This window comes from Malaclemys terrapin, chromosome 6 (genome assembly GCF_027887155.1).
Source record: "Malaclemys terrapin pileata isolate rMalTer1 chromosome 6, rMalTer1.hap1, whole genome shotgun sequence".
Taxonomy (NCBI): domain Eukaryota; kingdom Metazoa; phylum Chordata; order Testudines; family Emydidae; genus Malaclemys; species Malaclemys terrapin.
In genome coordinates, this window is record NC_071510.1 from 92,884,269 (window position 1) to 92,911,735 (window position 27,467).

The 27,467-nt window shown below is 39.6% G+C and overlaps 1 protein-coding gene and 1 long non-coding RNA gene across 5 annotated transcripts in view; one reads left to right on the top strand and one right to left on the bottom strand.

Moving 5' to 3' along the window:
- LOC128839368 (uncharacterized) lies at positions 1-27,018 on the top strand. 2 transcript variants are annotated; one of them, XR_008445404.1, is made up of 2 exons: positions 1-207; positions 26,566-27,018. It is a non-coding gene; the product is annotated as an uncharacterized LOC128839368 (long non-coding RNA). The 2 variants fall into 2 exon arrangements; XR_008445405.1 differs by lacking the exon at positions 1-207 and adding an exon at positions 25,295-25,445.
- The window catches only part of NLN (neurolysin), a 53,397-nt gene continuing 41,587 nt past the window's right edge, over positions 15,658-27,467 (bottom strand). Inside the window, exons 12-14 of one of the 3 annotated variants that reach the window (XM_054032302.1) lie at positions 24,850-24,986; positions 19,923-20,091; positions 15,658-17,204 (exon numbers count right to left, since the gene is read on the bottom strand). In XM_054032302.1, the coding sequence (XP_053888277.1) occupies positions 19,957-20,091; positions 24,850-24,986 (272 nt within the window). In that variant the 3' untranslated portion in view covers positions 15,658-17,204; positions 19,923-19,956. Of the gene's footprint in view, positions 19,475-19,922; positions 20,092-24,849; positions 24,987-27,467 lie in introns of all 3 variants that reach the window. The other 2 variants (XM_054032301.1, XM_054032300.1) reach the window with 2 other exon arrangements.

Consider the following 27,467-nt stretch of genomic DNA (forward strand, 5'->3'; position numbering starts at 1 on the left):
TCAGTGGGAGCCAGGGACTATCAGAGGCTGCCAGAGCTGCTGGGTTCTGCAATCAGTTCTTTCAAAATATAGAGGATACAGGTGTGTCTGGGATGTTTATGATGGAGGAAGAAGCAGGTCTGTTGGGAAAGTCATGGGGAGGAAGGAAGACGGCGCAGGTGGGGTTAGGAGCTGGCAGTGCCTCATCCAACAGGAGCAGAACCACAGGTAAGGTTTGGGGTCAGTTTGTTTTGGGGGGATAGCCAAAGATTCAGGACAGTTCTGAACTTCTTTGCCTAAGACCCCATTTAAACATAGGGCTTGACTGTGAATTTCTATTTGTCCTAGGCAGTTCCTTTTTTTGGCCGTTTCAGTTCAGTGTTAATGGTTGTGTGTAAAATAATTCTACATATAGGCAGGTCATAAACCTCAGGAAAACAGGGTTTATAATAGAAGGGCCATGGTGCAGAGATCTGTTCTGTGGTACAGTATTTACATGGCCTAACATTTCCCATTAACACACTTGTTTATGGAAGACCCACCTGTTCTGGCTCTCAGTTGGCACCTAGGACGTCAGCAGAACTGTTGATCAGGACAAACTAGTGCTTCTAATGCCATTAAGCAGAACAATTTAGAGTGTAGCAGTGCGGTGTTTTTAAGCAGTGGTATCTCTGCTCTCTCATGGAACAAGTTATTTTAATTAAAGTAGTCCTAGTGGCACAGGAGCTATTGAAAGAAAACATGTCACTAGTTATAACTTTCAAACAAACTGACATTTGATTGGATCTATACAACGGAGGTATTTCCAAAACAAACAAAATATGCTGGCATTGAAGTACTTTTATGCTACATCAGATAAGTTTGTTTAATTAAGACACACTTAAACCTTGACGTTTGCTTTGACACATTTAGATATTTTAATCTTTTTTCTATCTCCCATGGTCACAGTCTCTCACTTAATCTTGTTTTAGAGACGAAGGATGGTTTTGTGGTTAAGGTACTGGAGAACTAGGCTGTAAACCTGACTCTGCCATGGAATTTATCTATATAGAATCTTGAGCAAGTCACTGGATCAATCTGTACACTATTATCCTTCTGTAAATTGGGAAAAATAATAATTCTTGTCTTCTCTATGTAGATTGTAATCTCTTTGGGACTGCAACTGTCTTTTATTAAGTGTTTATTATTTAGTGCTACTGTAACACAATTTTTAAAAAATATAATGTAACATCACGTTAATGCCATGAGCAGCAGTTAAACTCTTCCTGATCATGTGCCAATAGCTGATGAAATGTTGTAGGAAACATGACTGACAGAGACAGCTTGGTTACCCTGCATGGGGTTAAATTTGACATTTGGAAGAAAAATCAGTTTCAGCAGCAAGCCAGATCAAGACATGCCTTCCATAGCTAGTGCTGCCCACTGGGTACTAATTATGTCATTGATATAGCATGACTGTTCTGCTGTAGAGTATGATAGCTACATGTCACCAGGCTGTGTTTCTCCCCAGCTCGAAAGCATGTGCTGCCACACCCAGTCATTTGCAAGGAGATTTATTGACTTACAGAGGCTAACAAACAAACAGGAAAAAAAAAGTCTAAACTTAGCAAAACAAACAAAAAATCTCAGCTTAGCCTCAGGGCCACCTCTCCCAAGGGTTTCTAGCACACCTGTTCCTGGTAACTTCCCAGTTTCCATCAGCTCTGTTCCCACCCTGAAGCAGCCACCCCAGTGCTACTTCTTTGAGCCCCTTGCTCTAGGGACCCACCACAGGCATTAGCTCTGCTCCAGTGTGGCTTTCCCTACCAATTAGCAGCCCTTTATAGGCCCTCTGTAGGTACCCCCACCCCCTTTAATTGGCTAGATTGGGCTCACCTGCTCTGGTCCAGGGGCAATGGATCCAGCCTCCCTGTGACACTGCCCCTTGTTTGAACTTCTGATGAACAAGTCATTCAGAGTGGCCTATTGACATCAAGGCTACCAAGCTTCTCCTCCTCCTCATTTGGTGAGGGGTGGAGAAGGGCTGCAAAGAACAGATGCCTAGCGAAGTCATCACATATATCAGCCAACTTGCCTTAATTGTCCCAATGGGGTACGCTTATTTATAGGAAGCTCACCTTAACATATGTTACGTTTCACTATAGTTCTCCTCCCTACCCCTTATCCATGCTTTACTTAAATCATAATTCATTACCTAAATCTGCTTCACAAAATATGGGAACTTCATAAAGACCAGTAACATCATCTACCAAATAACTAGTAGCAGGAATCCAAAATAATTCCTACTTCATAAAGCAAGTGCAAGCAGTACACAGAAATATATAGAACCTTTGCAGGGTTTGAAAGAAAAAAATACTTATTCCAGAATACTAAAAGGTATTTGATATTTAGGAAGTTTCCACAGTTACATTGATGGCACTTTAAATTGTTTATGTCACTGCTGGACCGAAAGGAGCAAATTATCTGGATAGGTTAAACTACTAGTCTGCTTACAATTTCAGATGAACTGGTAGTCATGGTGGGAAAATTTTCAAAGATGTTCCTAGAAGACAAGGGCTAAGGGTTGTGTAACTGCTGTATTCAGCCCAAGAACCCCCAAGAAAGTTGTTTTTGAGTCAGGTAGAATTTTTCCTGAGGACTCCGATTGCCAAACAACCCTCAGACCCCCCTCCAACGCAGTTGAGGGCAAAATCAAGACCATAATTTGGCCCTACTGCTTATGAAGGTGGAGTCTCATCCCTAAGATGAATTTCCTTCCTATATTTCTAAGTTAAAACACTAGAAACTTCAGAAATCTTATAAAATCTGTAAGTGCAGTTTGCATAATTGTCTTTCCACCTTCAGCCATGGCTGACATTGCCAAGAGTTCAGAACAGTTCTGCTGAATGCTGCTGTACCTGTTCCTGTTTCCATGGAAATGGACATTGGCTAAAGTAAGATAAAAGCTTTAAAGTAATTATCAATACAATTAACATTTTTACCTCTTAGGAATATTTTTTTCAGCTAACCAGTGTGACCAGCCAATTCAGACTCATCAATACAGCAATTAGTGTCTAAAGAGGCATCAGTTAATTTGATCAATGTGAAAATGACACAAGAAAGAAAAGAATTGTTAGAACTGGAACAGCAGAACCCTGTGGCTTTCTTTTCCCTACTTATTACTAATAAGAAGCTCTTCTCCTTTGCTATGATGATTCACTGTTTCAATTTCACCCTTGATTTATGCAGTGTCAAGAGAAAGGGGGCTAGAATCAAGGATATTCCATTATTCCCCCAATGGCTCAATAAAGATTGGAGAAGGAACTAAAAAAGGAAAAAATCTTTTTCAAGCAACAGTCTTTTGCTTATGTTGTATTTGGCTGATATATTTCATTTATCAGACTAAATCCTATCCATAATAGCATCATACAGTGATTCAATATTAATATCTATATTTTGAGTGTATCATTGACACATGCAAGAAATACATTAATTAATAATGTCACTCATTACTAAAATCAGTAGTATCAGTTTATACAATTGTGACTTTTCAAAAGATGTTAAAGACCTCTGCTTCCCCAACCTTCCACTGAGGTGACTTTACATTTTAGTTTTAATTCTCCATAGTGACACAGATGTCTTAAGCTCCTGCCCAAGAGAAGACAGGAAGGTTTTGTTTCAGAATAAGAAATGCTAAAGTGTAGCCCAAGGGTCGGCAACCTTTCAGAAGCGGTGTGCCGAGTCTTCATTTATTCACTCTAATTTAAGGTTTCGCGTGCCAGTAATACATTTTAACGTTTTTAGAAGGTCTCTTTCTATAAGTCTATAACATATAACTAAACTATTGTTGTATGTAAAGTAAATAAGGTTTTTAAAATGTTTAAGAAGCTTCATTTAAAATTAAATTAAAATGCAGAGCCCCCCGGACTGGTGGCCAGGACCCGGCAGCGTGAGTGCCACTGAAAATCAGCTTGCGTGCTGCTTTCGGCACGCCTGCCAGAGGTAGCCTACCCCTGGTGTAGCCTATTCTTTTAAGGATATGATAATTAAAATTAGAAATACTAAGAGTCATATCCAGTCTGATTTCAGCTAAAATAACCAACCAAAAAAACCACCCATAACAACAACCACCACAAAGAAAGCAGCCAATACTCCTCCATTTTATCAACAACAGAAATCCTGGACCTTTTTTCTCTTTTAAACTGAACTCTCTGGGATTTAACTTTTCAAAAGGAAAGTTGTCATGGACACATCCCATCTGCTTAAAATACAAAGTCAAAAGTCAATAGACAACATTAATTCACTTTTAAAGTGGAGTTCACATGCATTGATTGGCAAGGTGTTTTTGTCTGCATAAGAATAGTTGTTACTTATAACAACATTAAAATATTGTGGAGACAACTCTGAAAGGCTGTTGCTATAGTTATTTAGCAGAATGGAAATTATATTTCATAAATCAGGATAAGATAATGTCCAAAACTGGGTATAGCAATTACAATCTCTAGTCATATACTGCACCACACTCCTGAATAGCTATTTCTTAACTAACCCACAGACATTTCTTTCCTCCACTTTATACAAGCATGGCTACTCACTCAGGACTGCATGGGACCTTATAAACATTGGCCTGCATTGGGAGCAGTGGCAGGGTAGAGCTACTGGTGGAAGTCTTCCTGGAGCTCCTCATCACACTCCTATGTCCCTTTGGGACAGAATACTCTTCCCTGTACTCCAGGTGACAGCTGTACTGGTCACTGATTAGGTGGTGGAGCATGGGCTCCCTCTTCCCTGTTCCCTTTGGGGTATCTTGCGCCCTAGAAGATTCAAGGGAGGGATGGCATGGAATGACATTGTCCCTTGCCTGGCCACTGCAGAGTGGTGCAAAGGCTGGAAGAAACCTTCTTGCCTCTTCCTGTCAAGCATTTCTGGAGCAGCCAGGCAGAATCTGGACCTCCACAGACACTTGATGGAGTGTTACTATGACAATATTTAGCTAATAAAGTATCTATCTTTTTTTTTTCATGCAGTGGGATTTCCAGGACCCTGTGGGATGGCAAGTTTATCTGCGTGAGCCCATTTTACTCATTATTATTCCCTTTAGCAAGGCATTTGTCAACATCAGGATGATGTAGTCTGTCCCTAGAGATCCACCAATGTTAAGTAATCTCAGAGGAAGTGTGAGGGGATGGGCTAAGCACTTCCATTAAGGGCAAAAGATCTCTGCGGGAACACAGCTCTGCTTTCTGGATTAAGACATATCTAACGGGCTGGACAGTGTCATTCCAACAGCAAACCCTTTGTATGGACTCAAGACATTAGCATATTTTCATGCCAAATTTCAGAAAAGACAGAAATTTTTGTTCACACAGTGACACTAAGAGCCCGGCTTATGCCAATTATACATTTTAAAAAACATGTTGGGGCCCTTCCTATGGGGGAGGAGAGGAAAGAGAGTAGAGAGTCTCCTCCCACTCCTTTGAGCCACTGTGAGGTCTGGAAAAAATGCTGCCCTAATGTTCCCCAACCAAACTTGAGGGACTAGCTAATGTGTCCATTAGCGCTCTATGCCCCAAATAGGGACTCACCGGGAAAGGTGTGGGAGTGACAGCATCCAGCAGCAGGAGGAAATTGTCATGCTGCATCTTTCAAAAGGGGGTGTAATGAATGCTGGAGATTGCCTTTTGCTTCTACAATCATAAAACTTTAAACAAGCTCAAAAGGGCTATTCCTGGCTGCAAGTGCCTCTTGAAGTTTCCACTCTCAGCCCTCCCTCCCCCCGATCTCCCCCCACTGAAGAGCTCTCATTCCCCAGAGAAGCTTTACCAAGGTAGCCAGTAACAACTTTATCTTTGATCCACAAGACATATGGATAAACTATTTTGTCCTATTACATCATTAATATATGTGTATATTTGACTGTCTAATGTATAATTTGTACATGTCAGTGTTGGAAGAGTTTGTCCATATGTCTTGTGGGTCTGAGTTACAGCTGGTCAGAATTTCTTGACACACACAACTTTGACAAAATTTTCCATTGCCATTTTGAATTTCAATCACAACAAAACATACTTAAGATTTTGCTGTGTTTGTGAAAGTTTCATCTAATTTTTTGGCCAGCTGTAGAACTGACTGAAACATCTCAATGAGACTTTTCACTGAAGAGTTGCTCGGAGATCAAAAAATGATCTGATTTGCATGAAAACATTCACAAAAGTGACGTCCTTTTTTTTTTTTTTACCAGCTCTAGTCAGAGTTAAGACTGTCACTGAAATGTATAAGGTGAATTTTCACACAGCAATAGTATGGCCAGATCCTCAGCTGGGGTAAATTGGCATAGTTCCATTGAAAGTCAATGGAACAATGCTGCTTTACACCAACTGAGAGTCTAGCCAATCTTTGTTAACAAAATATATGAATTCTGAGGCTTTGAAGTACCTGTTAATATAGCTTAAGGCTTAGGCTTTTTTTATAAAAAAAAAAAAAAAAAAACCTGCAGTGTTTTCATTTTGTGCTGTGTATCAGAATTAGGTGGACTGTAGCAACCTTAACTGTAAATGAACCAGGTTTATTATTTGTATTGCAATAGCACCTAGGACTCCCAAATCATGGACCAGGACTCCATTGTGTTAGCGGCTGTACAGGCATAGAACAAAGAGGTATGTGGGTATTCATTCTTAGCTAAAAAAGTTTAAAATGCAGTTGTCTCAAACAAAGTCATTTCTCCTGGGCTGAATGGAGAAGTAGCCAGAACTACCCCCTCACCCTTTACACGCAGCCCGGTGAGGTCAGAATTGAAACTCATTGTCATGGGGCTGCCACTGCTGCTACTTGTAAACAGTGTGCAATGCAATTCATCCCTATGTAAGATAGCTAAGTGACCGTTTTCCTAGATATGCATAGTTTTAGGAGACATGGGTAGAAGGATAGAGAGCAATTCTTAAGAGTCTAATCTAGATTCAAATAGGGCCCCACATTAAGAAATTAACCTTACATTTATAGGCAAGGTTAGGAAGGTAAACCAGAAAATGATCTCAGTCTGCACCCCACAAGTTGAGCAAGTGTTGAAACTACAAGCAGGATGGCACTATGGATGGGTAATTACAAGTGGGAACAGGAAGCTGATTACGGAAGGCTTGTAATCAAAAATTATAGAAATCAGATAGCTTTTCCTGTTTTAACTATAAAATCAGATCAATTGAATGAGACTGACCCCAGCAAGATGTTCAGTTATTAAATGTGGCAATATGGAAAGAGACATCTCTGACAAGTAGCGCAGATTAGAACGGTTAAGATATTAGCAGCAAAAGCTTGTAGTTATGCATGTGTGTGTATGCAGGATATAAATATGGGACTGAGGTTAAAAATATTCAGTACTGGTGGGAGAGAGCATGTGGAGGGAATATAGCCTCATTAGAACACTTGTTTGGTTTCCAGAGATATAATAAGATCTTTAATCTTATTTATCCTGGTGTAATGTAATACATCAGATAACCTTCTCCAGTTGTTCCAGGGACACTGAGTCATAATAAATCTGGTTTGCCTAGTGTGATTAAATGAGGGTAGAGATAGTTCCATTCTTGCTGCCAACTCAGATTTTTGTATTTGGAATTCATGGTATTGAATAAGGCAGCCATGTTGAATGGTCTCTGGATTACAAATACCATGACCTCCTTGGTGCAGGGAGGTAAGTGTCCTCACTGAATTATTTTATATAACAGCCTTCCAAGTTGATTCCTGCAAATTAAAAATAAATTAGAAAGTGAGTATACTTTTCTTGATTGGACTCATAATAACCCAGTGACTCTCCCTTGTATACAGTATACCTGGTTTAATACGTCAACCAGGCTTTGTTAATTTTAGAGCCAGCAGGATTACTAGCTATATTTTGGACTGACCAAAAGTTAGGGACATAGAGTTTGTATTCTGTTAAGGAATCTCCTGGAATACCACATAGCATTAGTCCAGCTCACAAATAGTGAGCTTCTCACCAGTATTTATCTTTAGAAGCTATATATAGATTTTCTAACAGCACAGTCTTTCTAATGTACCAGGTTAATTTCTCTGATCAAACATTTTGTCATATAGGCAACAGAATATAAGGGGTACAAGTCTTCATGTGGGTGTGGCTGTAAAAATATTCAGTTCAGTTGTTTCTTGCAAAAACTTTCCTTTGTTTTAGCGACACAAATATATTCTAGAATCTTTTTTAAATGAATCATTTCTTGAGGTAGACCTATTTGTGTTCCAGAAATTAACTCTTTTTCATCATTAACACATTAGCACTTCTCCTACTAAGTACTTGTATATCTTAGTGTATTTTTCCTTCATTGATTATCTGGTATAATTATATTAAATGCAAAAATAAAATATGCACATTTGTTATTTTACTAGTTTTACACAGTACAGAACAACCATGTTTATTGTACCCCTTTTTAAAATCAAACTATAAATATTATATTAACCTGTCATTTGAGATTGTGTTCTAGATATCACCAATGTTACTGCTATATAGGCTATTTACTCTCCCTCTAAAATAGCAGCTACATTCTAGGGTAGCACTAGATTAGAATCACTGTTCAGTGATGTTTTTATGGATAACTATGGTGACATTAATAAGTAGCAATTTTGAAACAATGCCACTAGCTGCTCACAATGTGAATATTATTACTTCATGATCACTAACATATATACTGCAATTGTAAAAGAAGATGAAACAAAGTGAGAGTTTATTCTGAACTTCAATATGCATGCAAGGATTTGCTGACCATTGCCAGCTCCACTTAGTTAAGGTTGAGAAGACCCTTTCTTTTTAAAGGAAGGCTTTTCTAAGTGCTATAAAATCCACATGGTTACTCAAGTTGCCTTGAAATTTGGTGTGCCTCATTAAGGTGCAGGCCCTAGTTAGCGATCCAAATTTAGGGTGATTTGATATAGCGACCCCTGAGATGTTGTCCCCCACCAAAACCAGCATTTTTTAAGACTGAGATTCTACCAATGTTTCCTGACGTTCAAACCATAGCTATGATTAGGCTCCAAAGGTTCTAAATCACCCAACATTTAGCCCTGCTTTTGCATGGCACCCACCACCCCTTTGGGGAAGCAATATTGAAAATTTCAGATTAGCAGCCGTGTTAGTCTGTATCCGCAAAAAGAACAGGAGTACTTGTGGCACCTTAGAGACTAACAAATTTATTAGAGCATAAGCTTTCGTGGACTACAGCCCACTTCTTCGTATGCATCCGAAGAAGTGGTCTGTAGTCCACGAAAGCTTATGCTCTAATAAATTTGTTAGTCTCTAAGGTGCCACAAAGTACTCCTGTTAATATTGAAAATGTTATTCAACAAAGGATTAAGTTCCACAGATGGGTCAGTGGCTAGGCTTGAACCTTACACTCACATGCCAATGATCACTAACTCCTAAACAAACAAATAAATAATTATCTTTCAGTTTTAAAAACTAACAAACCAAAACCCCAAGGAAATTAACTGACAAAGACTTAGTTCGGAACTAGGGTCATCCAGTGGCACCTTGTGCCCTTACAGAACATAGAGTTCAGAAAAACTTAAACTTCTGAAAACCAGGAAATAGAATTAAGGTATGCGCCCAGGCAAAATCATCTCTGCCCACTTTGAGCAATGGTGGTTAGAGCCCTCACCATGGATGTGTGAGACCTGGGTTCAAGTCCCCACACCAAATCAGGCAGCATAGGACTTTGAAGGTAGGGCTCTTAGATCCAAGTTGGGCTATTGAGAGTCTTTCATTTTTTATGAGAAAGGGCTGACCTGAAGGCACCTAACTCTAGGAGAGAATTCACAGCTGAGAATTCCAAGTGGAGATAAGTGCCTCTCTCCAGCCTATTAGTCAGGTGCCTAAGGCCCAGATCAGTGAGACATAGGCACCTAAACGCCTTTGTGGCTCTGGGCCCAAGTCCCGTCCCTTTCCTTTGTATTTCATTCTTGACTAATTTAGGTGGCTCCCCACTTGGTTTTCTGCCTCTAAGAATCCTTTTCTTAGGTGCTTTACTCTCCCCATACAATGCATGGGATGCCTTGCACCTAACTCAGGGTTAAGAATTGCACTAGGCAGTAGGGTGCCCAGATGTGGCTATGTTTGTAGCCACAAAGTATTATTAATAAACCCAGCTGAAGAGACAAGAATTATTATGTTATGCTTCAGAAAAAGAAAGTTATTTTCTAAGTGCTAGAAAGGTTACTTTAAATCCCTTCTTCCCCAACTGCTAACAAAATAAGCAGCACTTTTACAAATATAACATACAACTTAACAGGCAGGATCCAAATGCTTTGACAGTGTCCTTATAATCTAAATTAAATGTGAATTTAGAAATATTAATTTCAACTGCTGTCCATTCTTAACACTCCTTTAAATACACTGCAGTCCTTCAGCTGATCAAACTAATGACAGGCTAAAGGAAGTATGTTGTTCAAAGGTGTGTTGTTGCTAATAATAAAAGTCTATTTGCAGGAAGTGTACAGAGACAGCTCTCAAACACAGGAGGAACTCATGCAATTACCCAATTATTGACAAAGCCATATGCGAGGACCAAATCTAATTAAAAATCAAGAACAAGACTACACTCTCATATTATATTCTCTTCCAAGATAAAGCAATTCTATCCTATTAAACATAGATAGCAAGTTGGGATGTTCCTATTGTAATCCTTCCCTATTGTGATCCTCAATGATAACTTTCCCAGAACACGTAGAACAGGGGAGTGGCAGTTTTATGAGTAAAGCAAATATCTACAACTCACAAACCTCTTGTGTAATTGACTTTGGCTTGGCACTGAGCACAATACAGCATGAATCAGATTATTTACATTTACATTGGCCTTCCTTTTTAATGAAACGTATCACATAACTAAACAACTTCTGAAACATCCTTAAGCATCATGAGGTAATAATCTGGAAAGGTTTAATTTTCCACAATGTGTGTTGATCAATGATAATGGGCTCTGCTCCTTACTAAACCCTGGGGAAAAAAATCAGCATCAGTTTTAAATATTTTAGGAAGCTTTCTTGATAACTAAACACTTCCTAGGCTAAGAGAGGCATTGTGGGTTTCACTTACCTATTCCTTTGTGGATCATGTTCATGCAGTTTGAAAATGTAGGTTATTAAGGGCCAGATCCTCAAAGGAAGTTGATGGAAGTTAGGAGCCTGAATACCTTTGAGAATCTGTCCCTAAGTCACAGAATTGGGACCATGGTGATCAGAGATCTGTTCTGTGTAAATACCAGTCACTACAAATCTCAAACAACCTTTTAAAAGAAATGTATTTAATCATCAAGAATTTAATTTAGAAAAAATGCACATGCTGAGCTACTGTTAGCTCTGTAATCTGATCACTCAAGTGAAACGAGCAGGTTTACCTAGTCTTAACAATAGTAAAGAAATCATTATACAATGTTTAAAGGTAGAAATATTTATTTTGAGGTAATAGCTTTGATCATACTATTAAACTCAGCCTTCACTTCCACAGGAATTTTCCCAAGGGTTGCCAATGAAGGATGTTATGCAAGACAGATACCCCTTGACTATGGCCCCTCAACAGGATATTTACTCCTTTTATCCCCTTCAAAGTCTGCAGCATTGGGGAGGGGGAAGGGATTGGCCCTTATTAGTTGTTATTTTAAAAGACTAATAATAAAGATGTCAGGAGGACGGTGTTACCAAAAAGATGACAAGATTACTTACTTGTCCATTCCATTAACAACAGTACCAGACGAGTCGGGTATAGCTATCACTGCCTTTCAGCACTATGGTGGAATACATTAAGAAGATTGGACCAGACAGAAGGAGAGAAAGAAAAGGAGATGTTAATAACTGTATGAGTGAATATTAAAATAATGAGACATTCAATCTACTGTTAATTCATGTAGGTTAATGCTAGCAGGGGATTCAGGAAGGTTAAAGTTAGAGCCTTTCCTGGTTAAAAATACCTTTTGCTTACTAAAGAAAATTTCTTATATTCTGTATCAATGGATATATACAAGTGCTGCTTGACTTATCAAGATTATTAGGTCTTGTATCACTCAGATAAAGACAGAAAATAAAAAGCCACAGAAAAGGATTTTCCCCTTCAAACTCTTTAATTAAAAATAAAATTAACAACTGAAATTATGTATCTTTATATAATAACAAATCTAACTAAGTATGGGTGTGGAGTGGTGCCTATACCAAATAATAACAAATGGATAAAAAGCCAGACCATGTACATATGTTGTTTAATTTAAAAGAAGTGACTGTTTCTCTATGGCCTTGCAAACTGATCACAGTTCTGTGTTGCTTTTGGTGATTTGCTCTATTATGAGGTTTATTCAGAACAGGTTAAGCCATATAGATTCTTGTTGTTCTGCTGGATTCATCCATGTTCTTAGGCTGCTATTTTAGATAGCGTTAACAATAGTAATAGAGCTTTTATAACAGTTTCACAAAATGTTAACGTCATTAACACCAAGGATACACAACTGTGGGATTTGAGAAATAACAATTTCCAACGTGTTATTCAGTGTGTATTGCCTAAAAGGCTTATATTAGTTGTCAGGACCATATTACAAGAAAATAGGAGGTTTCTTGTAATTTTTATTTATTACGACTGCTGTGCTCTTTTTTGTATATTCTGTCATCAAAGCCTGATGAAATAAAACTTCTATAGATGATACAGGTTGGGAAAGATAGTATGTTTTTATAGCTTTCAAACAGTGCTTTTGACTCATTTCTGTATTTAAATATTTATTCAAAGGGCAATGGTGCCTATGAAGTTGCATTGAGTTAGGTTCATTAGTATTTTACAGGTTGCTGGTATAAACCCTTTAACAGGTCTTAGTATCAACTTTTCAATAGGATGCAGTTACTATAGATGTTTGTGAGGACTGAAGTATAAAACTATAGCTTCTGCCCTGCAGATAGTGCAGTCAATGCTTATATGAAATGCATCTTTATTGTTGGTTATGCGAAACCCGCTATTTATGTGCTTTTATTGCAATATCTTTTTAGGCCAAAACTTGTCCATATTTGGAATGTCGAATCAATTTGTCCTTGTGAAAAGCCTGGGTCTCTCATTATTGACTGTACCCATTAAGTTTTATATTGCATTCAGAAATTGTATTTCTGATGTTGTGCCAGATCTTGGCTGTAACTTGTTTATGGGGATTGTCCATATAACTAATCACTCTTAACAAATAAAGGGGTTAGAAAGATAACAAGGGGCCAAATTTTTCAGCTCCCAGTCGAGTGCATCCTCCAAAATTTAGAGGGTAGACTACTGCTTTTTCATGCACTCCACTTGAATATCTATAAGGAATAGTATCAGAGGGGTAGCCGTGTTAGTCTGTATCTACAAAAACAATAAGGAGTCCGGTGGCACCTTAAAGACTAACCGATATATTTGGGCATAAGCTTTTGTGAGTAAAAAACCCACTTCTTCAGATGCATGGAGTGAAAATTACAGATACAGGTATAAATATATATTGGTACATGAAGAGAAGGGAGTTACCTTACAAGTGGAGAACCAATGTTGAAAGCCAATTCGGTCAGGGTGGATGTGGTCCACTCCCAATAATTGATGAGGAGGTGTCAATGTAATCAGATTATGATCACTGATACCTCAGCAATGACCTCTTCTGTTAAGAAAATTATCATATATAATTTTTAGAAAATAATGAAGTTTTATTACTGGCTGCTCAAGAGTGCCAGTGTATGTCTCCCAAATTGAAGTCCCCAATAGCAGAGTTTTTCTTTACACACAAGAGAACTAGCATCAGCGCTATTCATAGAGAATATGTTGTCGTCACAAGATGATGTCCAAGTGGAATCATTTAAACATTTTGATGTATAATCTCAGGCTCTTTAGCGCTATCTTTTGCAGTTGATTTAAAAGACAATGATCTCTATATACCCATATGTGTACACACACACACAGCTAAATTGTATACTTTTCTTAGAACACTCAAACGTGATCAGTAAACCGACTGAGGTACTGGGTTTGTATAGTTGTCCACGTCTCCTATTCCTTCCTGCTGTCTCCACCCTAACATTCATCTTGACCTTTCCACAACCCTCACAAAAACACCCCAGTCCAACTTCCTCCTCTCAGCTGTTGGTTCCCTGCCTCTCACTTTAACCTCTTTTGCCACTGACATCTAGTCAGTCTCTAACCCCTCCCAGTAGTTGGTTTACTCCCCAACACTTCCAGACATCTAACTCCCACCCACCACATCCTAGGCTGCCAGCTCCCTCTCTGTTCTCACCATTCCCCATGCAACCCACTCAGCTTCTGGAAAGCCCCTTTAACGCTCCCCACTTGACTTACCTCTCAGCCCTTATATCACAGTTCCCTAAAAAGTACTTAGTGTTCTAAGGCTGAAAGCTGGAGACATTAACCCTGTGACTCATTTTTCATTGCAATAACTGCTCTTATAAATGATCATAGTCATCGTAATTGTTTTTTGTCTAACCGACATTGGTACAATAGATTTTAATAGAATTGTGCAAGAAACAAGATTGGTGATTGGCTAATCCTATTTACTGATTAAAATTAACAATCTGGTTTATGTCACAAAGTGTGTTATATTTTCCAGTGGCATTGTTTTAAACATGTTCATTTATATGAGGCTAATGGCAAATTAAAGTGGATCCTTTGAGGGAATGAGAGGAAGCTGGAAATATGATGAATCTAGGCTCCACTTAATTTGCCTCTGCATGATGCCATAACATTTTCATTTTACTGGGCAAACAGCCCCCTTCATCATGTGGGATAAAATAGCTTTCCCCACAAAGAAAGGGAGGGGGGAAAGGAACTGCCAAGAGGAGATGCAGAAAGAGGAAAGATTCCAATCTCGCTCCCAAAAACTGGAGAGGGGGAGGGATAGAAACATATGTGGTGCTGACAGATTTTAGCAGGGAGTTATGTGGCTAAAACACTGTGCACCACTTTGGCAGTGTACCTTTTAGAGTATGTCTATGCTTTGAGCTGGGAGTGTTATTCCCAGCTCCATGAGAAGATGCACATTAACTCTGAGGAAGCTAATACACTAAAAATACAATGTAACCATTGTGATGCAAGGGGCTGATGGGGCTCACGAGATGCAGGAACATCCTGAGGGAGCCTAACCCCTCCTGCTGCTTACACTGTTACAACCACACTTGTATTTTCAGTATGATCACAGCCTGTCTGGGTATGTCTGCTCAAGTTGCGAATTACAGACCCAGCTCGAAGTGTAGACATACCCTTCGCTCTTCATACATCTTTCTGTTATTCCACTCCTGGATTTCTCTTGAATACTGAACTATATTGTTCCAAATTGTGAGGTGGTTTTTTTAATAGGGACAAATTGTCTCCCCTTAGACATAAAACTATTTTTTACTTGTAGGCTTAACAGATATATTGAAAGTTGACAATATCCAATGTGCCTTTTTAGAATGAAGGAATATATTGTTAGTTATAGCTCCAATTCCATTTATTAACCACACAACCACATTCAAGATCATTAAAGCAGTAGGCATTTTACCTGCACCCAGACAAATGATTCAAAAGAGAACTGGCTTGCAAAATTAATCATTTTTTTCCCTGCTGCTGAGCTACACAGAGTTGTACTGAGATGCTGGGAACTGGGCAGGACAGGGAGAGGAGTGCCAATGGGTAACAAACGTAACATCACAAATTCCAACTGCTCATTTGAAAGTTTGTTTTTTTAATTGAGAAATCATTGAGTACATCTATAACTTGTGATGATACAAACATCAGTATATATAAAAACTTAGTAAACAGTAAAATCATTTAAGAAAATTACATTCACATTACATAATGACTACACAATAGGAAGCTTTATTTTATAAAACAAATGGTGACAACAACAGCAGTGTGATATACCCAAGTGACAAAGCCATTTTTCCTGTCACACACTATAAAAGTGGATTGTGGGTCTTAACTATCTCTCTTTATTGGAAGGTCGATGCACTGATTATGAAGATGGACATTTTAAAATCTTCAGTTACAATGTCAGAAATTCCTTTCTTGAGGCAGTTACTGTAGTTCCTTCCTATGAAGGGGCAGAAGGTCCAGTTTGCATCAGTGATCTAACTGTGTCCCTCCGTTTAACATCTTGGCCCGCAGATCACTTACAGGTCCTTCCTATTCTGTGATCCCTTACCCCTTTATCCTGCATGTTCTCCTAATAGGTGTGATCACATTTTTCTGAGGTGTGCTATGGTCCTACAATTGCTACAATGAAGCAGTATCAGGCACTGATGTTAAATAGTATTAAGGGATATAGATTGTTACAGAAGAATATGATGCAGTGTCATTAGCTTTGGAATAATCTTTTAAGAGTATCATGAGAGCATGGAAAAAGTATTGGGATAGGAAATGAAGGTTAAATGGTATACAGGTAGGAACAGCATGCAGCCCTGATGCTAGAGACAAAAGATAAGAAGGGCAGGAGACATACTGTAGTAGACAGACAAATAGATCTTTCTTTTACTTGTCTAAAAAGAACTAGCAGCCATATCATTTCCTATTGGAAAACCAGCCATTTGCAGCAAGATAGCAGGACACCAGTGTTTTTTCTGGTAGCACCATACTCAGTGGAAGCACCAGTCCTTATAATAATTGCCAGATTATGGTAGAAAAGGCGGCAATATTTTCACCGTTTTATTGTTTGACTCTCATTTTAGAACCCTGGGTTGTGAAGCCAAACAAATGTTCTAAGCAGCTGAAAGCTCTGTCTTTTTGGCACATGCCAGAAATGAGTACTCAGTGAGAATGATATGAAAAAATTTTCTAAAAGAGGTATTATACCACTTTGTTGATAAAGTACAAATTCAGCAGGTAGCTGTGTATTATAAACTTAGGATACAATGAGGGCCAACATTTTAAAACATGGGTGTTTAGAGGTGGTATCTAAATAAGTGTCCTGATTTTCAGATGTTCTGAAATGAGGTCAGTGGGATTTGCAGGTTCCTAACACCTCTGAAATCAGACCACTTTTATCAGTTGCCTAACTTTTGACATGCAAGTTTGTATATTAAAAAGTAACAGCAAAAAAATGTTTAAGTACATCAGAAGCAGGAAGCCACTGGACAATCAAGGTGCTAAAGGAGCACTCAAGGAAAACAAGGCCATTGCAGAGAAACTAAATTAATTCTTTGCGTCAGTCTTCACTGCAGAGGATGTGAGGGGGATTCCCACACCTGAGCCATTCTTTTTAGGTGACAAATCTGAAAAACTGTCCCAGACAGAGATGTAATTAGAGGAAGTTTTGGAACAAACTGAAAAATTAAACAGTAATAAGTCTCCAGGATCTGATGGTATTCACCAAAGAGTTCTGAAGGAACTCAAACATGAAATTGCACAGCTACTAACTGTGGTATGTAACTTACCACTTAAATCAGCTTCTATACCAGATGACTGGAGGTTAGCTAATGTGACATCGTTTAAAAAAGACTCCAGTGGCAATCCCAGCAATTACAGATTGATAAACCTAACTTCAGTACCTGGCAAACTGGTTGAAACTATAGTAATGAGCAGAATTATCAAACACATAGATGAACATGATTTGCTAGGGAAGAGTCAACATGACTTTTGTAAAGGGAAATCGTTCCTCACCAATCTATTAGAATTCTTTGAGGGGGTCAACAAACATGTTGACAAGAGGGATCCAGTGGATATGGTGTACTTAACTTTCAGAAAGCATTTGACAAGATACCTCACCAAAGGCTCTTAAGCAAAGTAAGCAATCATGGGATAACAGAGAAGGTCCTCTCATAGATCAGTAACTGGTTAAAAGATAGGAAACAAAGGGGAGGAATAAATGGTCAATTTTTAGAATGGAGAGAGTTACATAGTGGTGTCCCCCAAGGATCTGTACCGGGACCAGTGCTGTTCAACATATTCATCAATGATCTGGAAAAAGGGGTAAACAGTAAGGTGGCAAAATTTCCAGATGATATAAAGTACTCAAGATAGTTAAATCCAAAGCAGACTGTGAAGAGTTACAAAGGGATCTCACAAAACTGGGGGACTGGGCAACAAAATGGCAGATGAAATTCAATGTTGATAAATGCAAAGTAATGCACATTGGAAAACATAATCCCAACAATACATACAAAATGATGGGGTCTAACTTAGCTGTTTCCACTCAAGACAGAGATCTTGGGAGTCATTGTGGATAGTTCTCGGACAATATCCGCTTAATGTGCAATGTTATTCAAAAAAAGCTAACAGAATGCTAGGAAACATTCGGAAAGGGATAGAAATAAAACAAAATATAATGCCTCCATATAAATCCATTGTACGACCACATCCTGAATACTGCATGCAGATCTGGTTGCTCTCTCTCAAAAATGATGTATTGGAATTGGAAAAGGTAGAGAGAAGGGCAACAAAAATGATTAGGGGTATGGAACAGCTTCTATCTGAGGAGAGATTAAAAAGACTGGGACTTTTCAGCTTGGAAAAGAGACGACTAAGAGGGCATATGACAGAGGTCTATAAAATCTTGATTGGTTTGGAGAAAATGAATAAGGAAGTGTTATTTACTCCTTCACATAACACAAGAACTAGGGGTCACCCAATGAAATTAATAGGCATCAGATTTAAAACAAACAAAAGGAAGTATTTATTCACAGAACGCTCAGACAACACGTGGAACTCTTTGCCAGGGGATGTTGTAAAGGCCAAAATTGTAACAGGGTTCAAAAAAGAACTAGATAAGTTCATGGAAGATAGGTCCATCAATGGCTGTTAGCCAGGATAAGCAGGGATACAACACCATGCTCTGCATGTCCCTAGCCTCTGTTTGCCAAAAGCTGGGAGTGGACAACAGGAAATTAAGGGTGATGCCTATATATAGTCCAAGAATGAGTGCCTCTGCGCCTATGGTTTTATTTGGGTAATTGCATAAGTAGTTATTTTCTATTGGAGGAAACTGCAATGCAATCCACTGCATGAACTTACAGTCACGCTCTCCATCAACATGTAAAATAATTAAGTTATGTGACTTTTCTTGGAACATCTCCTGGTTGCCACCTTGGAAAGAATTACTAATAAGATTCAGGGCACATGGATACCATTCTTGGATTGATTTTCACGATCTATTAAAATTTACCTCAGACATAAATTGTTTTTTTTCTACATATCATGAAAGACTTCACAGAACAATTGAAATTATTATAATTGTACAAGTATTGCTTTCTAGTCACTGCCAGTGGTGGTATGAAAGAATGAAAAGGAGATGGATGGTGACCTAGAATAAAGCTTTATATCAACAAAAATAGAAGATAATGATAGAACTGCAAGGATCTTAGCTTCTTTACCTGTTTCACCCAACCCAGGAGACACAACTGAAATTAGGAAAGAAGTTCTTAAATTACATGGTACATGATGATAGTTTAACATAAAAATAAAAGATGAAGGTTTCATCAATGCAAATCTCTCATCCAATAACACCCTCAGGAGCAAAACACCTCTCCCAAGTCTGATTCTTGGATCGTCTGCCTGGAAGCAAGATAAACCCAAATCATAGTAAAGAGCGTTTAATTTAGACAGTAGATGTTAGTGAGCTATCAATACAATAAAAGAAACTGTAGAAAAAAATGAATCAATTATTTAATTTTGGGGAATGTATTTTCTCATTTTTAAATTAATTCATAAAGAATAATTCAACCATGTCTCTTTTAAGAGAGATACAAGTCAGTATTTTTCCTAGATTAATTTGTAGAATTTCATAACAATTCACAAATAAAATCACTATACAAATTTCATCACAGTATCTTAGAATGTGTTTGTACAATGTGTTAAGTTTTGTAGCCCTGTGAGATTTCAAATCAAATTGTTTATTTATACAATAATAATTAAAAAAAAAATCTAAAAGTGACTGGTTTTCCCTTGTGTGATACATTGTCTAAGAAAGGCATGAAATATACTGAAATTTCAAGATGCCCACCTTGCTGATGTACCATTCCAAAGGATCAGTTGCTTCATTGAATATTCAATCCCTTACTCAATAGGAAAGCTTTCTGGTTTGGTTTACACTGTAAGAAATTTTGGAGTATATCCATCCCATCCAAAGATCCTCCAGGTTTCAGGATAAGGTTTCTGTATTTCATTCCAGCCTGACAGAAAAAGTAAATCAGAATGTTAATGTTTATGCAATTCTCTAAATCAGTAACAAATAAAGGAAAGACAGCTTGCTGATCATGGTAGGAGCTGCCTCTCTTCTCAGTCTCCCTTAATACTAAGGGCCAAAGTCTGAGGTGTATCCTAGAGACAACCAGGGCTATGTGGCCAGAGTGGGCTCAAGTCTGCAGGGGCCTCCATCAATTCCTGAAGAAGAAACAGCTCTCATGTTGTCTTATAACATTTATGTAGTCACAATCCTTCCATTTGCCTATGGTATGTAAGATGTTCTCCAAGAGGCAGCATGCATACAGTGCTTTGCCAAAATCCAGGGTGGATGGGTTATCTCAGAAGACTGCCAGACACGCCAAGGGGACCTTAAGTCCACACTCCCCTAATTCAAAATCCTTGGCTATCAGCTCCCAACAGAAGGAATCCCTATCTGCAGTATTGGGGGATAATAAGGATCTAAATTATCCTAAATCATTATCAGAACACAAACTCATAGACCTTAACATTAATTTTAAATGTATTAGGTAACAAAAACTTATTCCCTGCCAAAACCCAAGTTCAGGGGGCTTTTCCACAAGAGTCTGTTGCCTAAAGCACATGGATTTGTTACAGCACCGACAACATCACAAGTAATGTTAAGAATATTGTTATTTTAACCAACAGTTGAAATATGATGCTAGAACAACAAGTAAGAACTTCTCTTTCTAATTTTAAAAACCATTTAAATTCTTTTAGATTTATTCATATGGAATTAGTAATTTAATGAAAATATCACACTGTACTGAGCTGACAGGTTTTATGTTTTCAGGTACCTTGTTTCCATTATAGTACCTATTATGCCATCTCATAGAAGTGTTAGGTGTGAGAGGAATTTTTGTTTGGATGCAACAACAGCCAAGCACCAACACTGCTTCTGTTTAAGTGGACACCTTTAACAGAATTAGCCAGTAACTCCTGAAGCAATAATTAGTTATCAGAACTACCCGAGCAAGAAAGGAGAAGGGAATGTTAAAACATCTGAAGTCATCTTCAGTACTAGTTCCCATTCATAGTTAGTTAATGAATCTTCTTATAGCATTTTGGGCCCCTGAGATATGAATGCCAATGGGAAGATGTTTCTTTGCATGCGGAGTTCCTAGATCTATTTGGCTTCCTGACTGAAGAAGAATTAGGATAAGGTGCTTCCTTGTTTGTCATAAATAATACATCACTAATAGGTTGTCTGTTGATAAGACTATACAACTTCTTGATAGCTGTGCTGATGGACTAAGTGAAGGTTCTGTTGATTGGTTAAATTCTAAGATTTGATGAGCATCTTTTTGGAAACTCTACAGGCCTCTATGCTGTTGTTTCATCCCTTAGCTTCATTTCCCATCACATGGTCTCTAACACATCGAAAAAACTGGCTATAGCAGTTGGACTACTGGTTAATACTGCTGTTTCTTTACCATCTTTAAAGCCCATTCTCTGAGAAAAGCTTCAGTAAATGGTCTTTCCACTGGTATTCCAAGATAGGTTGGAGCAGCAGGAGAAAAAATTATTTCCAAACCTCTCATGGTTTGACTCAGAGCAGCCATGTCTGCCCTTAATTGTGGATTTAGGCCTATGATACGCCTGGAAGTTCCTGTATGGCTTTCCCCCATGCAGCAGAACCATAGTAATTCTGCTGTGTTTTGAGCTTTCTATTCCAATGGAGGGAAAAGAAGGGAAGAATTTGCTCCTGAATCTTTAACATCTCTCTTTAAAAACTCTGGGAAGTGTATTGAGGCTACCCTGACTTACCAAGTGCACTGTCTGAATAACTTATTGAAGAGCGAACATACTGAAAGTGCTGCTTATATTTTACTGCTTGAGTTAGTCTCTGGAAGTCTAATGCAGAATCGAGCCTTTGTTCTTTGGAGAGTAAAGAGTAATTTGGAAAAAAAATAATCTGTGGTATCAGTGGAACAAATCTTTCACTACATCATACAGGTAATCACATCTCCCAGTTCTTGAGAGAGTAGAGATTCCTCAATAAAATCTGTAGGGATTGAGGAGTCTGACAATAATAAAGCTACAGAGTTAAGAAGAGTATGAGTGATCATTAAAAATACAGTTTCTAACGCTCAAGTGGTTAATGTGATAGCTGCTTATGCAGGAAGAGAAACCTCAGTTTCATTCTGACAGGAAGAGGTAAGCTGAGGTTCTAAAAACCCCAGTCTTGTGATATGCTAGTAACTGCCTTCCTTTCATGAATTTCTGAAATTGAAATTATTTGAGGTCTTATTTGAAATTGCTTCTGTAGTAAAAAACCTAAATTGGGCACCTGGGGGTGGCTGTTTTTGTTTGAAATAAGAAAAGATTTAATCTTACTAGAGTATCTGATATTTATTTATGGAGGGTTGTTCGTCCCATCAGGGAAACTCTATTATGCCTCTAAAGAATGCAACCAGAAAGGACAACAGGTTAAACAGATCTGATTTGGAGATGAGGTTACTTTAAGAAAAAAAAAGCCTTCCCCAAGTAGCTCACACAAGTAGATCCTTCTTAAAAAGTTATATGAGCAGCTGAACAAAGATAAAAGGTCACAGACTGTAGTGAAATAACTATTTTTCTCCTCCTCTTCATAAAGAGAGTTTCCAGAAGGCTTTGGACTAAAGAAAGGCACCAAGAACCTATGTAGCTGAAGCACAGTGAATATCCATTTGGTAGTGGCATGATAATTGAAAAGATAAATTATTTTTAAGCCTCTCATATAAAGAGAAAAAAGTCCAGAAAAAAAACAAAACCCTAAATAAAACTCAGAATAAAAGGCACTTTAATGTGTAGGGAAAAACAGAAGTCACAGAGCAATTTGGGGAAATTTTGAATAGTCAAAACTCTAAGCCATCTTTCAGAGGCTCTCAGAAAATGGATTGTGCCTATGCAGAGAGAGAGCACACGGAACAGAAAAGGAAAGACCTAAGGGGCTAGATCCATAAATGGGACGTAGATTCAGCGTTGCAATACCTAACTATTAGGTGCCCCACGGTCTAGTGGAATCCACAGCACTGAATTAGGTGCCCAGGATCCCTAAACAATGCCTGGGGAGAATCAGGTGCCTACAAATGGGATTAACAAAAGCCAGCATGTTGAACAGGGAGCTAATTAAGGTACCCACCAGGAGAGGGGTGAAGCCTAAGCCCCACTCCTCAAAGGGAGTTAGGCACCTAACTCCAGGCCAGAGGCAGGTGCCTCTCTCCTCTCAGCATTCACAGCCACAAACCCTCTCATGGAGTTAGGCACTGAAACCCTTTCTTGTAAAAAAGGGGATGGGGGGTAACACCCTTATAACTTTAGCTCAGTGGAACAGGGACTTGAATCTCCCACATCTCATGTTAGTGCCCTAACCACTGGGCTATAGAACCATTCTCCCTCTCTCTCCCTCTCTCTCTCTCTGGCCTGCTGAATATTTATATGTAAAAAATGGAAGAGCTTTACCAGGAGAGATCGAGATCCACCTCAGAGCCCAGTGGGCAGAGGATTCACCTGAGAAGTGGAAGCCCTGGGTTCAAATCCCTGTCCCCATCAAGCAGAGGGGAAGGATTTGAATCTGGACCTTCCACACCCTGGGTGAGTGCTCTAACTATTAGGTTAAAGGTTATATAAGGGAGGTTTGCACCACCACAACCATGTCCTCCTCCATTTTTTGTGAGGCTTAATCCAGTAGGCATGCTTGAAGTACACCTACCAGATCGGGCCCCACAGTGAGAGAGGCAGGGAATGATTAGTCTGAGGACCCACTGGGCCTTAGGCATGAGATGGGTGTATACCCAGCGACAGAAATGTAGGCACCTAGGGGGCTTTAACAGTAGCAATTTAGGCACCTGCAGGATTAGGCAGCAGCTGAACAAGGATTCTGAGGATCTAAATTATGAATTTAGGCATATAAATGGCAGTTGTCCACTTTGTGGATAACCCCTTTATGGATTTAGCCCAAGGTCACAGAGGAAGTCTGTGTCAGAACATTACATATAGGTCTCTCAAGTCCCAGGCTAGCACCTTAACCATTAGAACAGCCATCCTTCCTTCCTTTGTGCTGTGAAGAGAAGTGGTCAAGGCCTACAAAGGAGTAAAGTAGCAGCTCTAGAATGAACCAATAAATAAAGATTCCCTTTTGAGGGAATGTATTTTTTAACCTGCCAAAACCAAACAAAGAAACCAAAACACAAAATACTTCAACTGATCTGACAGAGTAGTAAGTTATACTGTGCTGCAAAAGGGGAGGCCCAGAATAGATTTAGATTTCCATACTCTGAATGGTAATTGCATAACAAAACACATAGGTGAGTTGCTATTAATGGAGAGAGGTCACTGGTGTCATACAACTTTTACAGCAGCAGAACATGCATAATCTTTTATCATGAGACAGTGTGCTCTCCCATACTGTACAGTGTAAAATAAAAGGGAAAGTGGAAATCATCTCCTAACAAACCATAGGAGTCATATCTTATACAAGTTTTAAATATTTAACTTTATAGCCAAGAATTGTGTAAAACACAAATGCCCTTAAAATACAGATTTTCTACTATGAAATTAAACCATTTATAAACTTTTTTATTGATATAGTGGATTTGATACATACAATAAGAAAGGCCTAAAATGTTAAAACCTACTGATTTGCTAATTATAATAAATCTAGTTTTGGAGCTTGTACAATAGCTAATTCTGAAGTTTAAAAAATTCAGTAATGGTATATGCTAAAAAGCTAGTTCCTATCTTACCTTTGGATTCATTATTCCTTCTTTTTTAAAGCAGCTATAAAAAATATCCATGGAAAAAACTTCACTCCACAGATATCCATAGTATTGGCCATCATAGCCACCTGCCAAATGTCCAAAAGTAGCCGGCATGTTTGTCCCTTAAAAAGCAGATAAAAAATGGTTACTAACTTTTCCATAACTGTTGTTCTTTGAGATGTTGCTCATGTCGATTCCATGATAGGTATGCGCATGCTACAAGCACTGTTGCTGGAGATTTTTCCCTTAGTGGTATCCTCAGGCTGGCTCTAGTGCCCTCTGGAGCTGCATGCTCATGCGGCAGTATAAGGGGAGCAGCGCAGCCAGCCACGCACCCTCTTGGCTCCTTCTTACCGTTAACTCCGACAGAGGGGTAGGAAAGTAGGTTGTGGAATGGACATGAGCAACACATCTCAAAGAACAACAGTTATGGAAAAGTTAGTAACTGTTTTTTCTTTGATTGCTTGCTCATGTCCATTCCATGTTAGGTGACTAACAAGCAGACCATCAGGAACACCACTCTCCCGAAACTGGCATTGTCCCTGGCCTGTTGTTGTGATGGTGTAGCAAGATGCAAAAAGGTATGTACTGATGATCAGGTTGCGCCCCTATACAGATGTCCTGGATTGGGACCTATGCAAGGAACACTGATGCTAGCCACATCTGGAGGGACCTAAGGCACAGTCTTGTGTGTTGAACCATGTAAGTACATGCCGTCACATGCCCCAGTAGCTTGAGGCAAACCTGACTTGTCGTAATTGGGTGGACCATGATATTGGATATTAGGTCCAACATAGTCCGGAATCAGGCCTCTGGTAGGAAGGCCCTGGCTTGGGTCAAGTTGAGCATCACTCCAATAAATTCTATACTCTGAGCCAGGACAAGAGTTGACTTCTGTTCGTTTAGCAGCAAGCCCAGTGTTCAGGAGGTGGCTTGGACCACGCTGATGCTGATCTGAACTTGAGTCTGTGACCAACCTTTGATCAGCCAGTTGTTGGAAATATGAGTAGACCTAGATGCCTCGCCATCTGAAGAAGGCTGATATTACCATCATACACTTTGTGAAAACCAGGGGCTGCCGATAGGCTGAAGGGAAGAGTGGTGAACTGGTAGTGGCACTGACCCACAACAAACCTGAGAAATCTTCTGTGGCCACGGAAGATAGAAATGTGAAAGTATGCGTCCTTTAAGTCGAGGGTAGCGTACCAGTCTCGGCTAAGGAGATCACGCAGAACATCAGTTTCTTGAGATATCTGAGTAGGCGAGACAGGTCCAGAACAGTCTGGAAGCCGCATTTGGAATTAGGAAATATCATGAGTAAAACCCCTTTCCTCCCTAGTCTTGCGGAACCTCCTCCACAGCCCCCATTTGTAGGAGAGATTGCACCTCCTGGACAAGCAGTTGCTTGTGAGAAGGGTCCCTGAAGAGAGGTGGGAGGGAGGGGCGGATAAAATTGAAGGGTATAACTGACTGTCACTGTACTTAGAATTGAACAGTCCGATGTTATCTATGACCATGCTGGGCTGAAATGGGACAGACGGTCCAAAAATAAAAAGGGGAGATGGATCTGAAGCAGTGACTGGTAATAATGCCCTCAGGTGCACCTTCAAAAGGCCCTTGAGTACCTCTGAGACCCCAGCTGGGAGGTTGAGGTGGATAGAAGTGGTTGGCACCACTTAACCTCTCCCTTTTCTTTTGTAGGGCTCTTGTCTTGGAGGCACCAAGAAACGTGGAGGCTGCTGGGGCCTGAAGTGCTTCCTGGAAGCCAATGGAGCATAAAGGCCTAAAGATTGTAGGGTGGCCCTTGAGTCCTTCCGGCTGTGAAGTCTTGAAGGGGAAGTCCTGGATGGACTGTTGGACATTGTGAGGAAGCCCCAAGAATTGGAGCCAAGAACACCACCTCATGGTGACAGCGGAGGCCATTGTCCTGGCGGCCGAGTTGGCTGCATCCAGAGCCACCTGGAGAGTGGTCCTGGCCACATCTTACCCTCTTCCAAGAGGGCAGTGAACTCCTGCCTTGAATTTTGGGGCAGAGAGAGTTTTTAAATTTAGCCAGGGAGTACCATGGATTATAAATCGTATCTCTCCAGCAAAACTCGCTGGTTAGAGATACATAGTTGAAGGCTACCCTTTGAATAAACCTTTCTGAAAAAGTCCAGTTTTTTGGCGTCCTTTTGTTTACGGGTAGTGCTCGACTGGCCCTGCCTGTCCCTCTTGTTTGCTCCAGACATAACCAGGCACCCTAGAGGAGGGTGCGAATACAAGTATTTGAATCCACTCGCTGGCACATAATACTTCTTCTCTGCCCTCTTTGAGATGAGGGGCAAAGGAGGAGGAGTTTGCCACAGGACCTTGACCGGTCCTATCACAGTCTCATTGATGGGTAAGGCCACCTTGGAGGGAGCTGCTTCAGCCAGGATATCAATAAGGCTGTGTGATGTCTCTTTAATGTCCTCAATTTCCAGACCCAGGTTTGCTGCTGCCCACTTCAGGAGGTCCTGATGGGCCCTGAAATCATCATGCGGAAGGGTCCTGCAACAGCCTCGTCTGGAGAGGAGGAGGAGGCTTGCACCAGAGGAGGGGGATCCCTCTTCTTCTTTAGC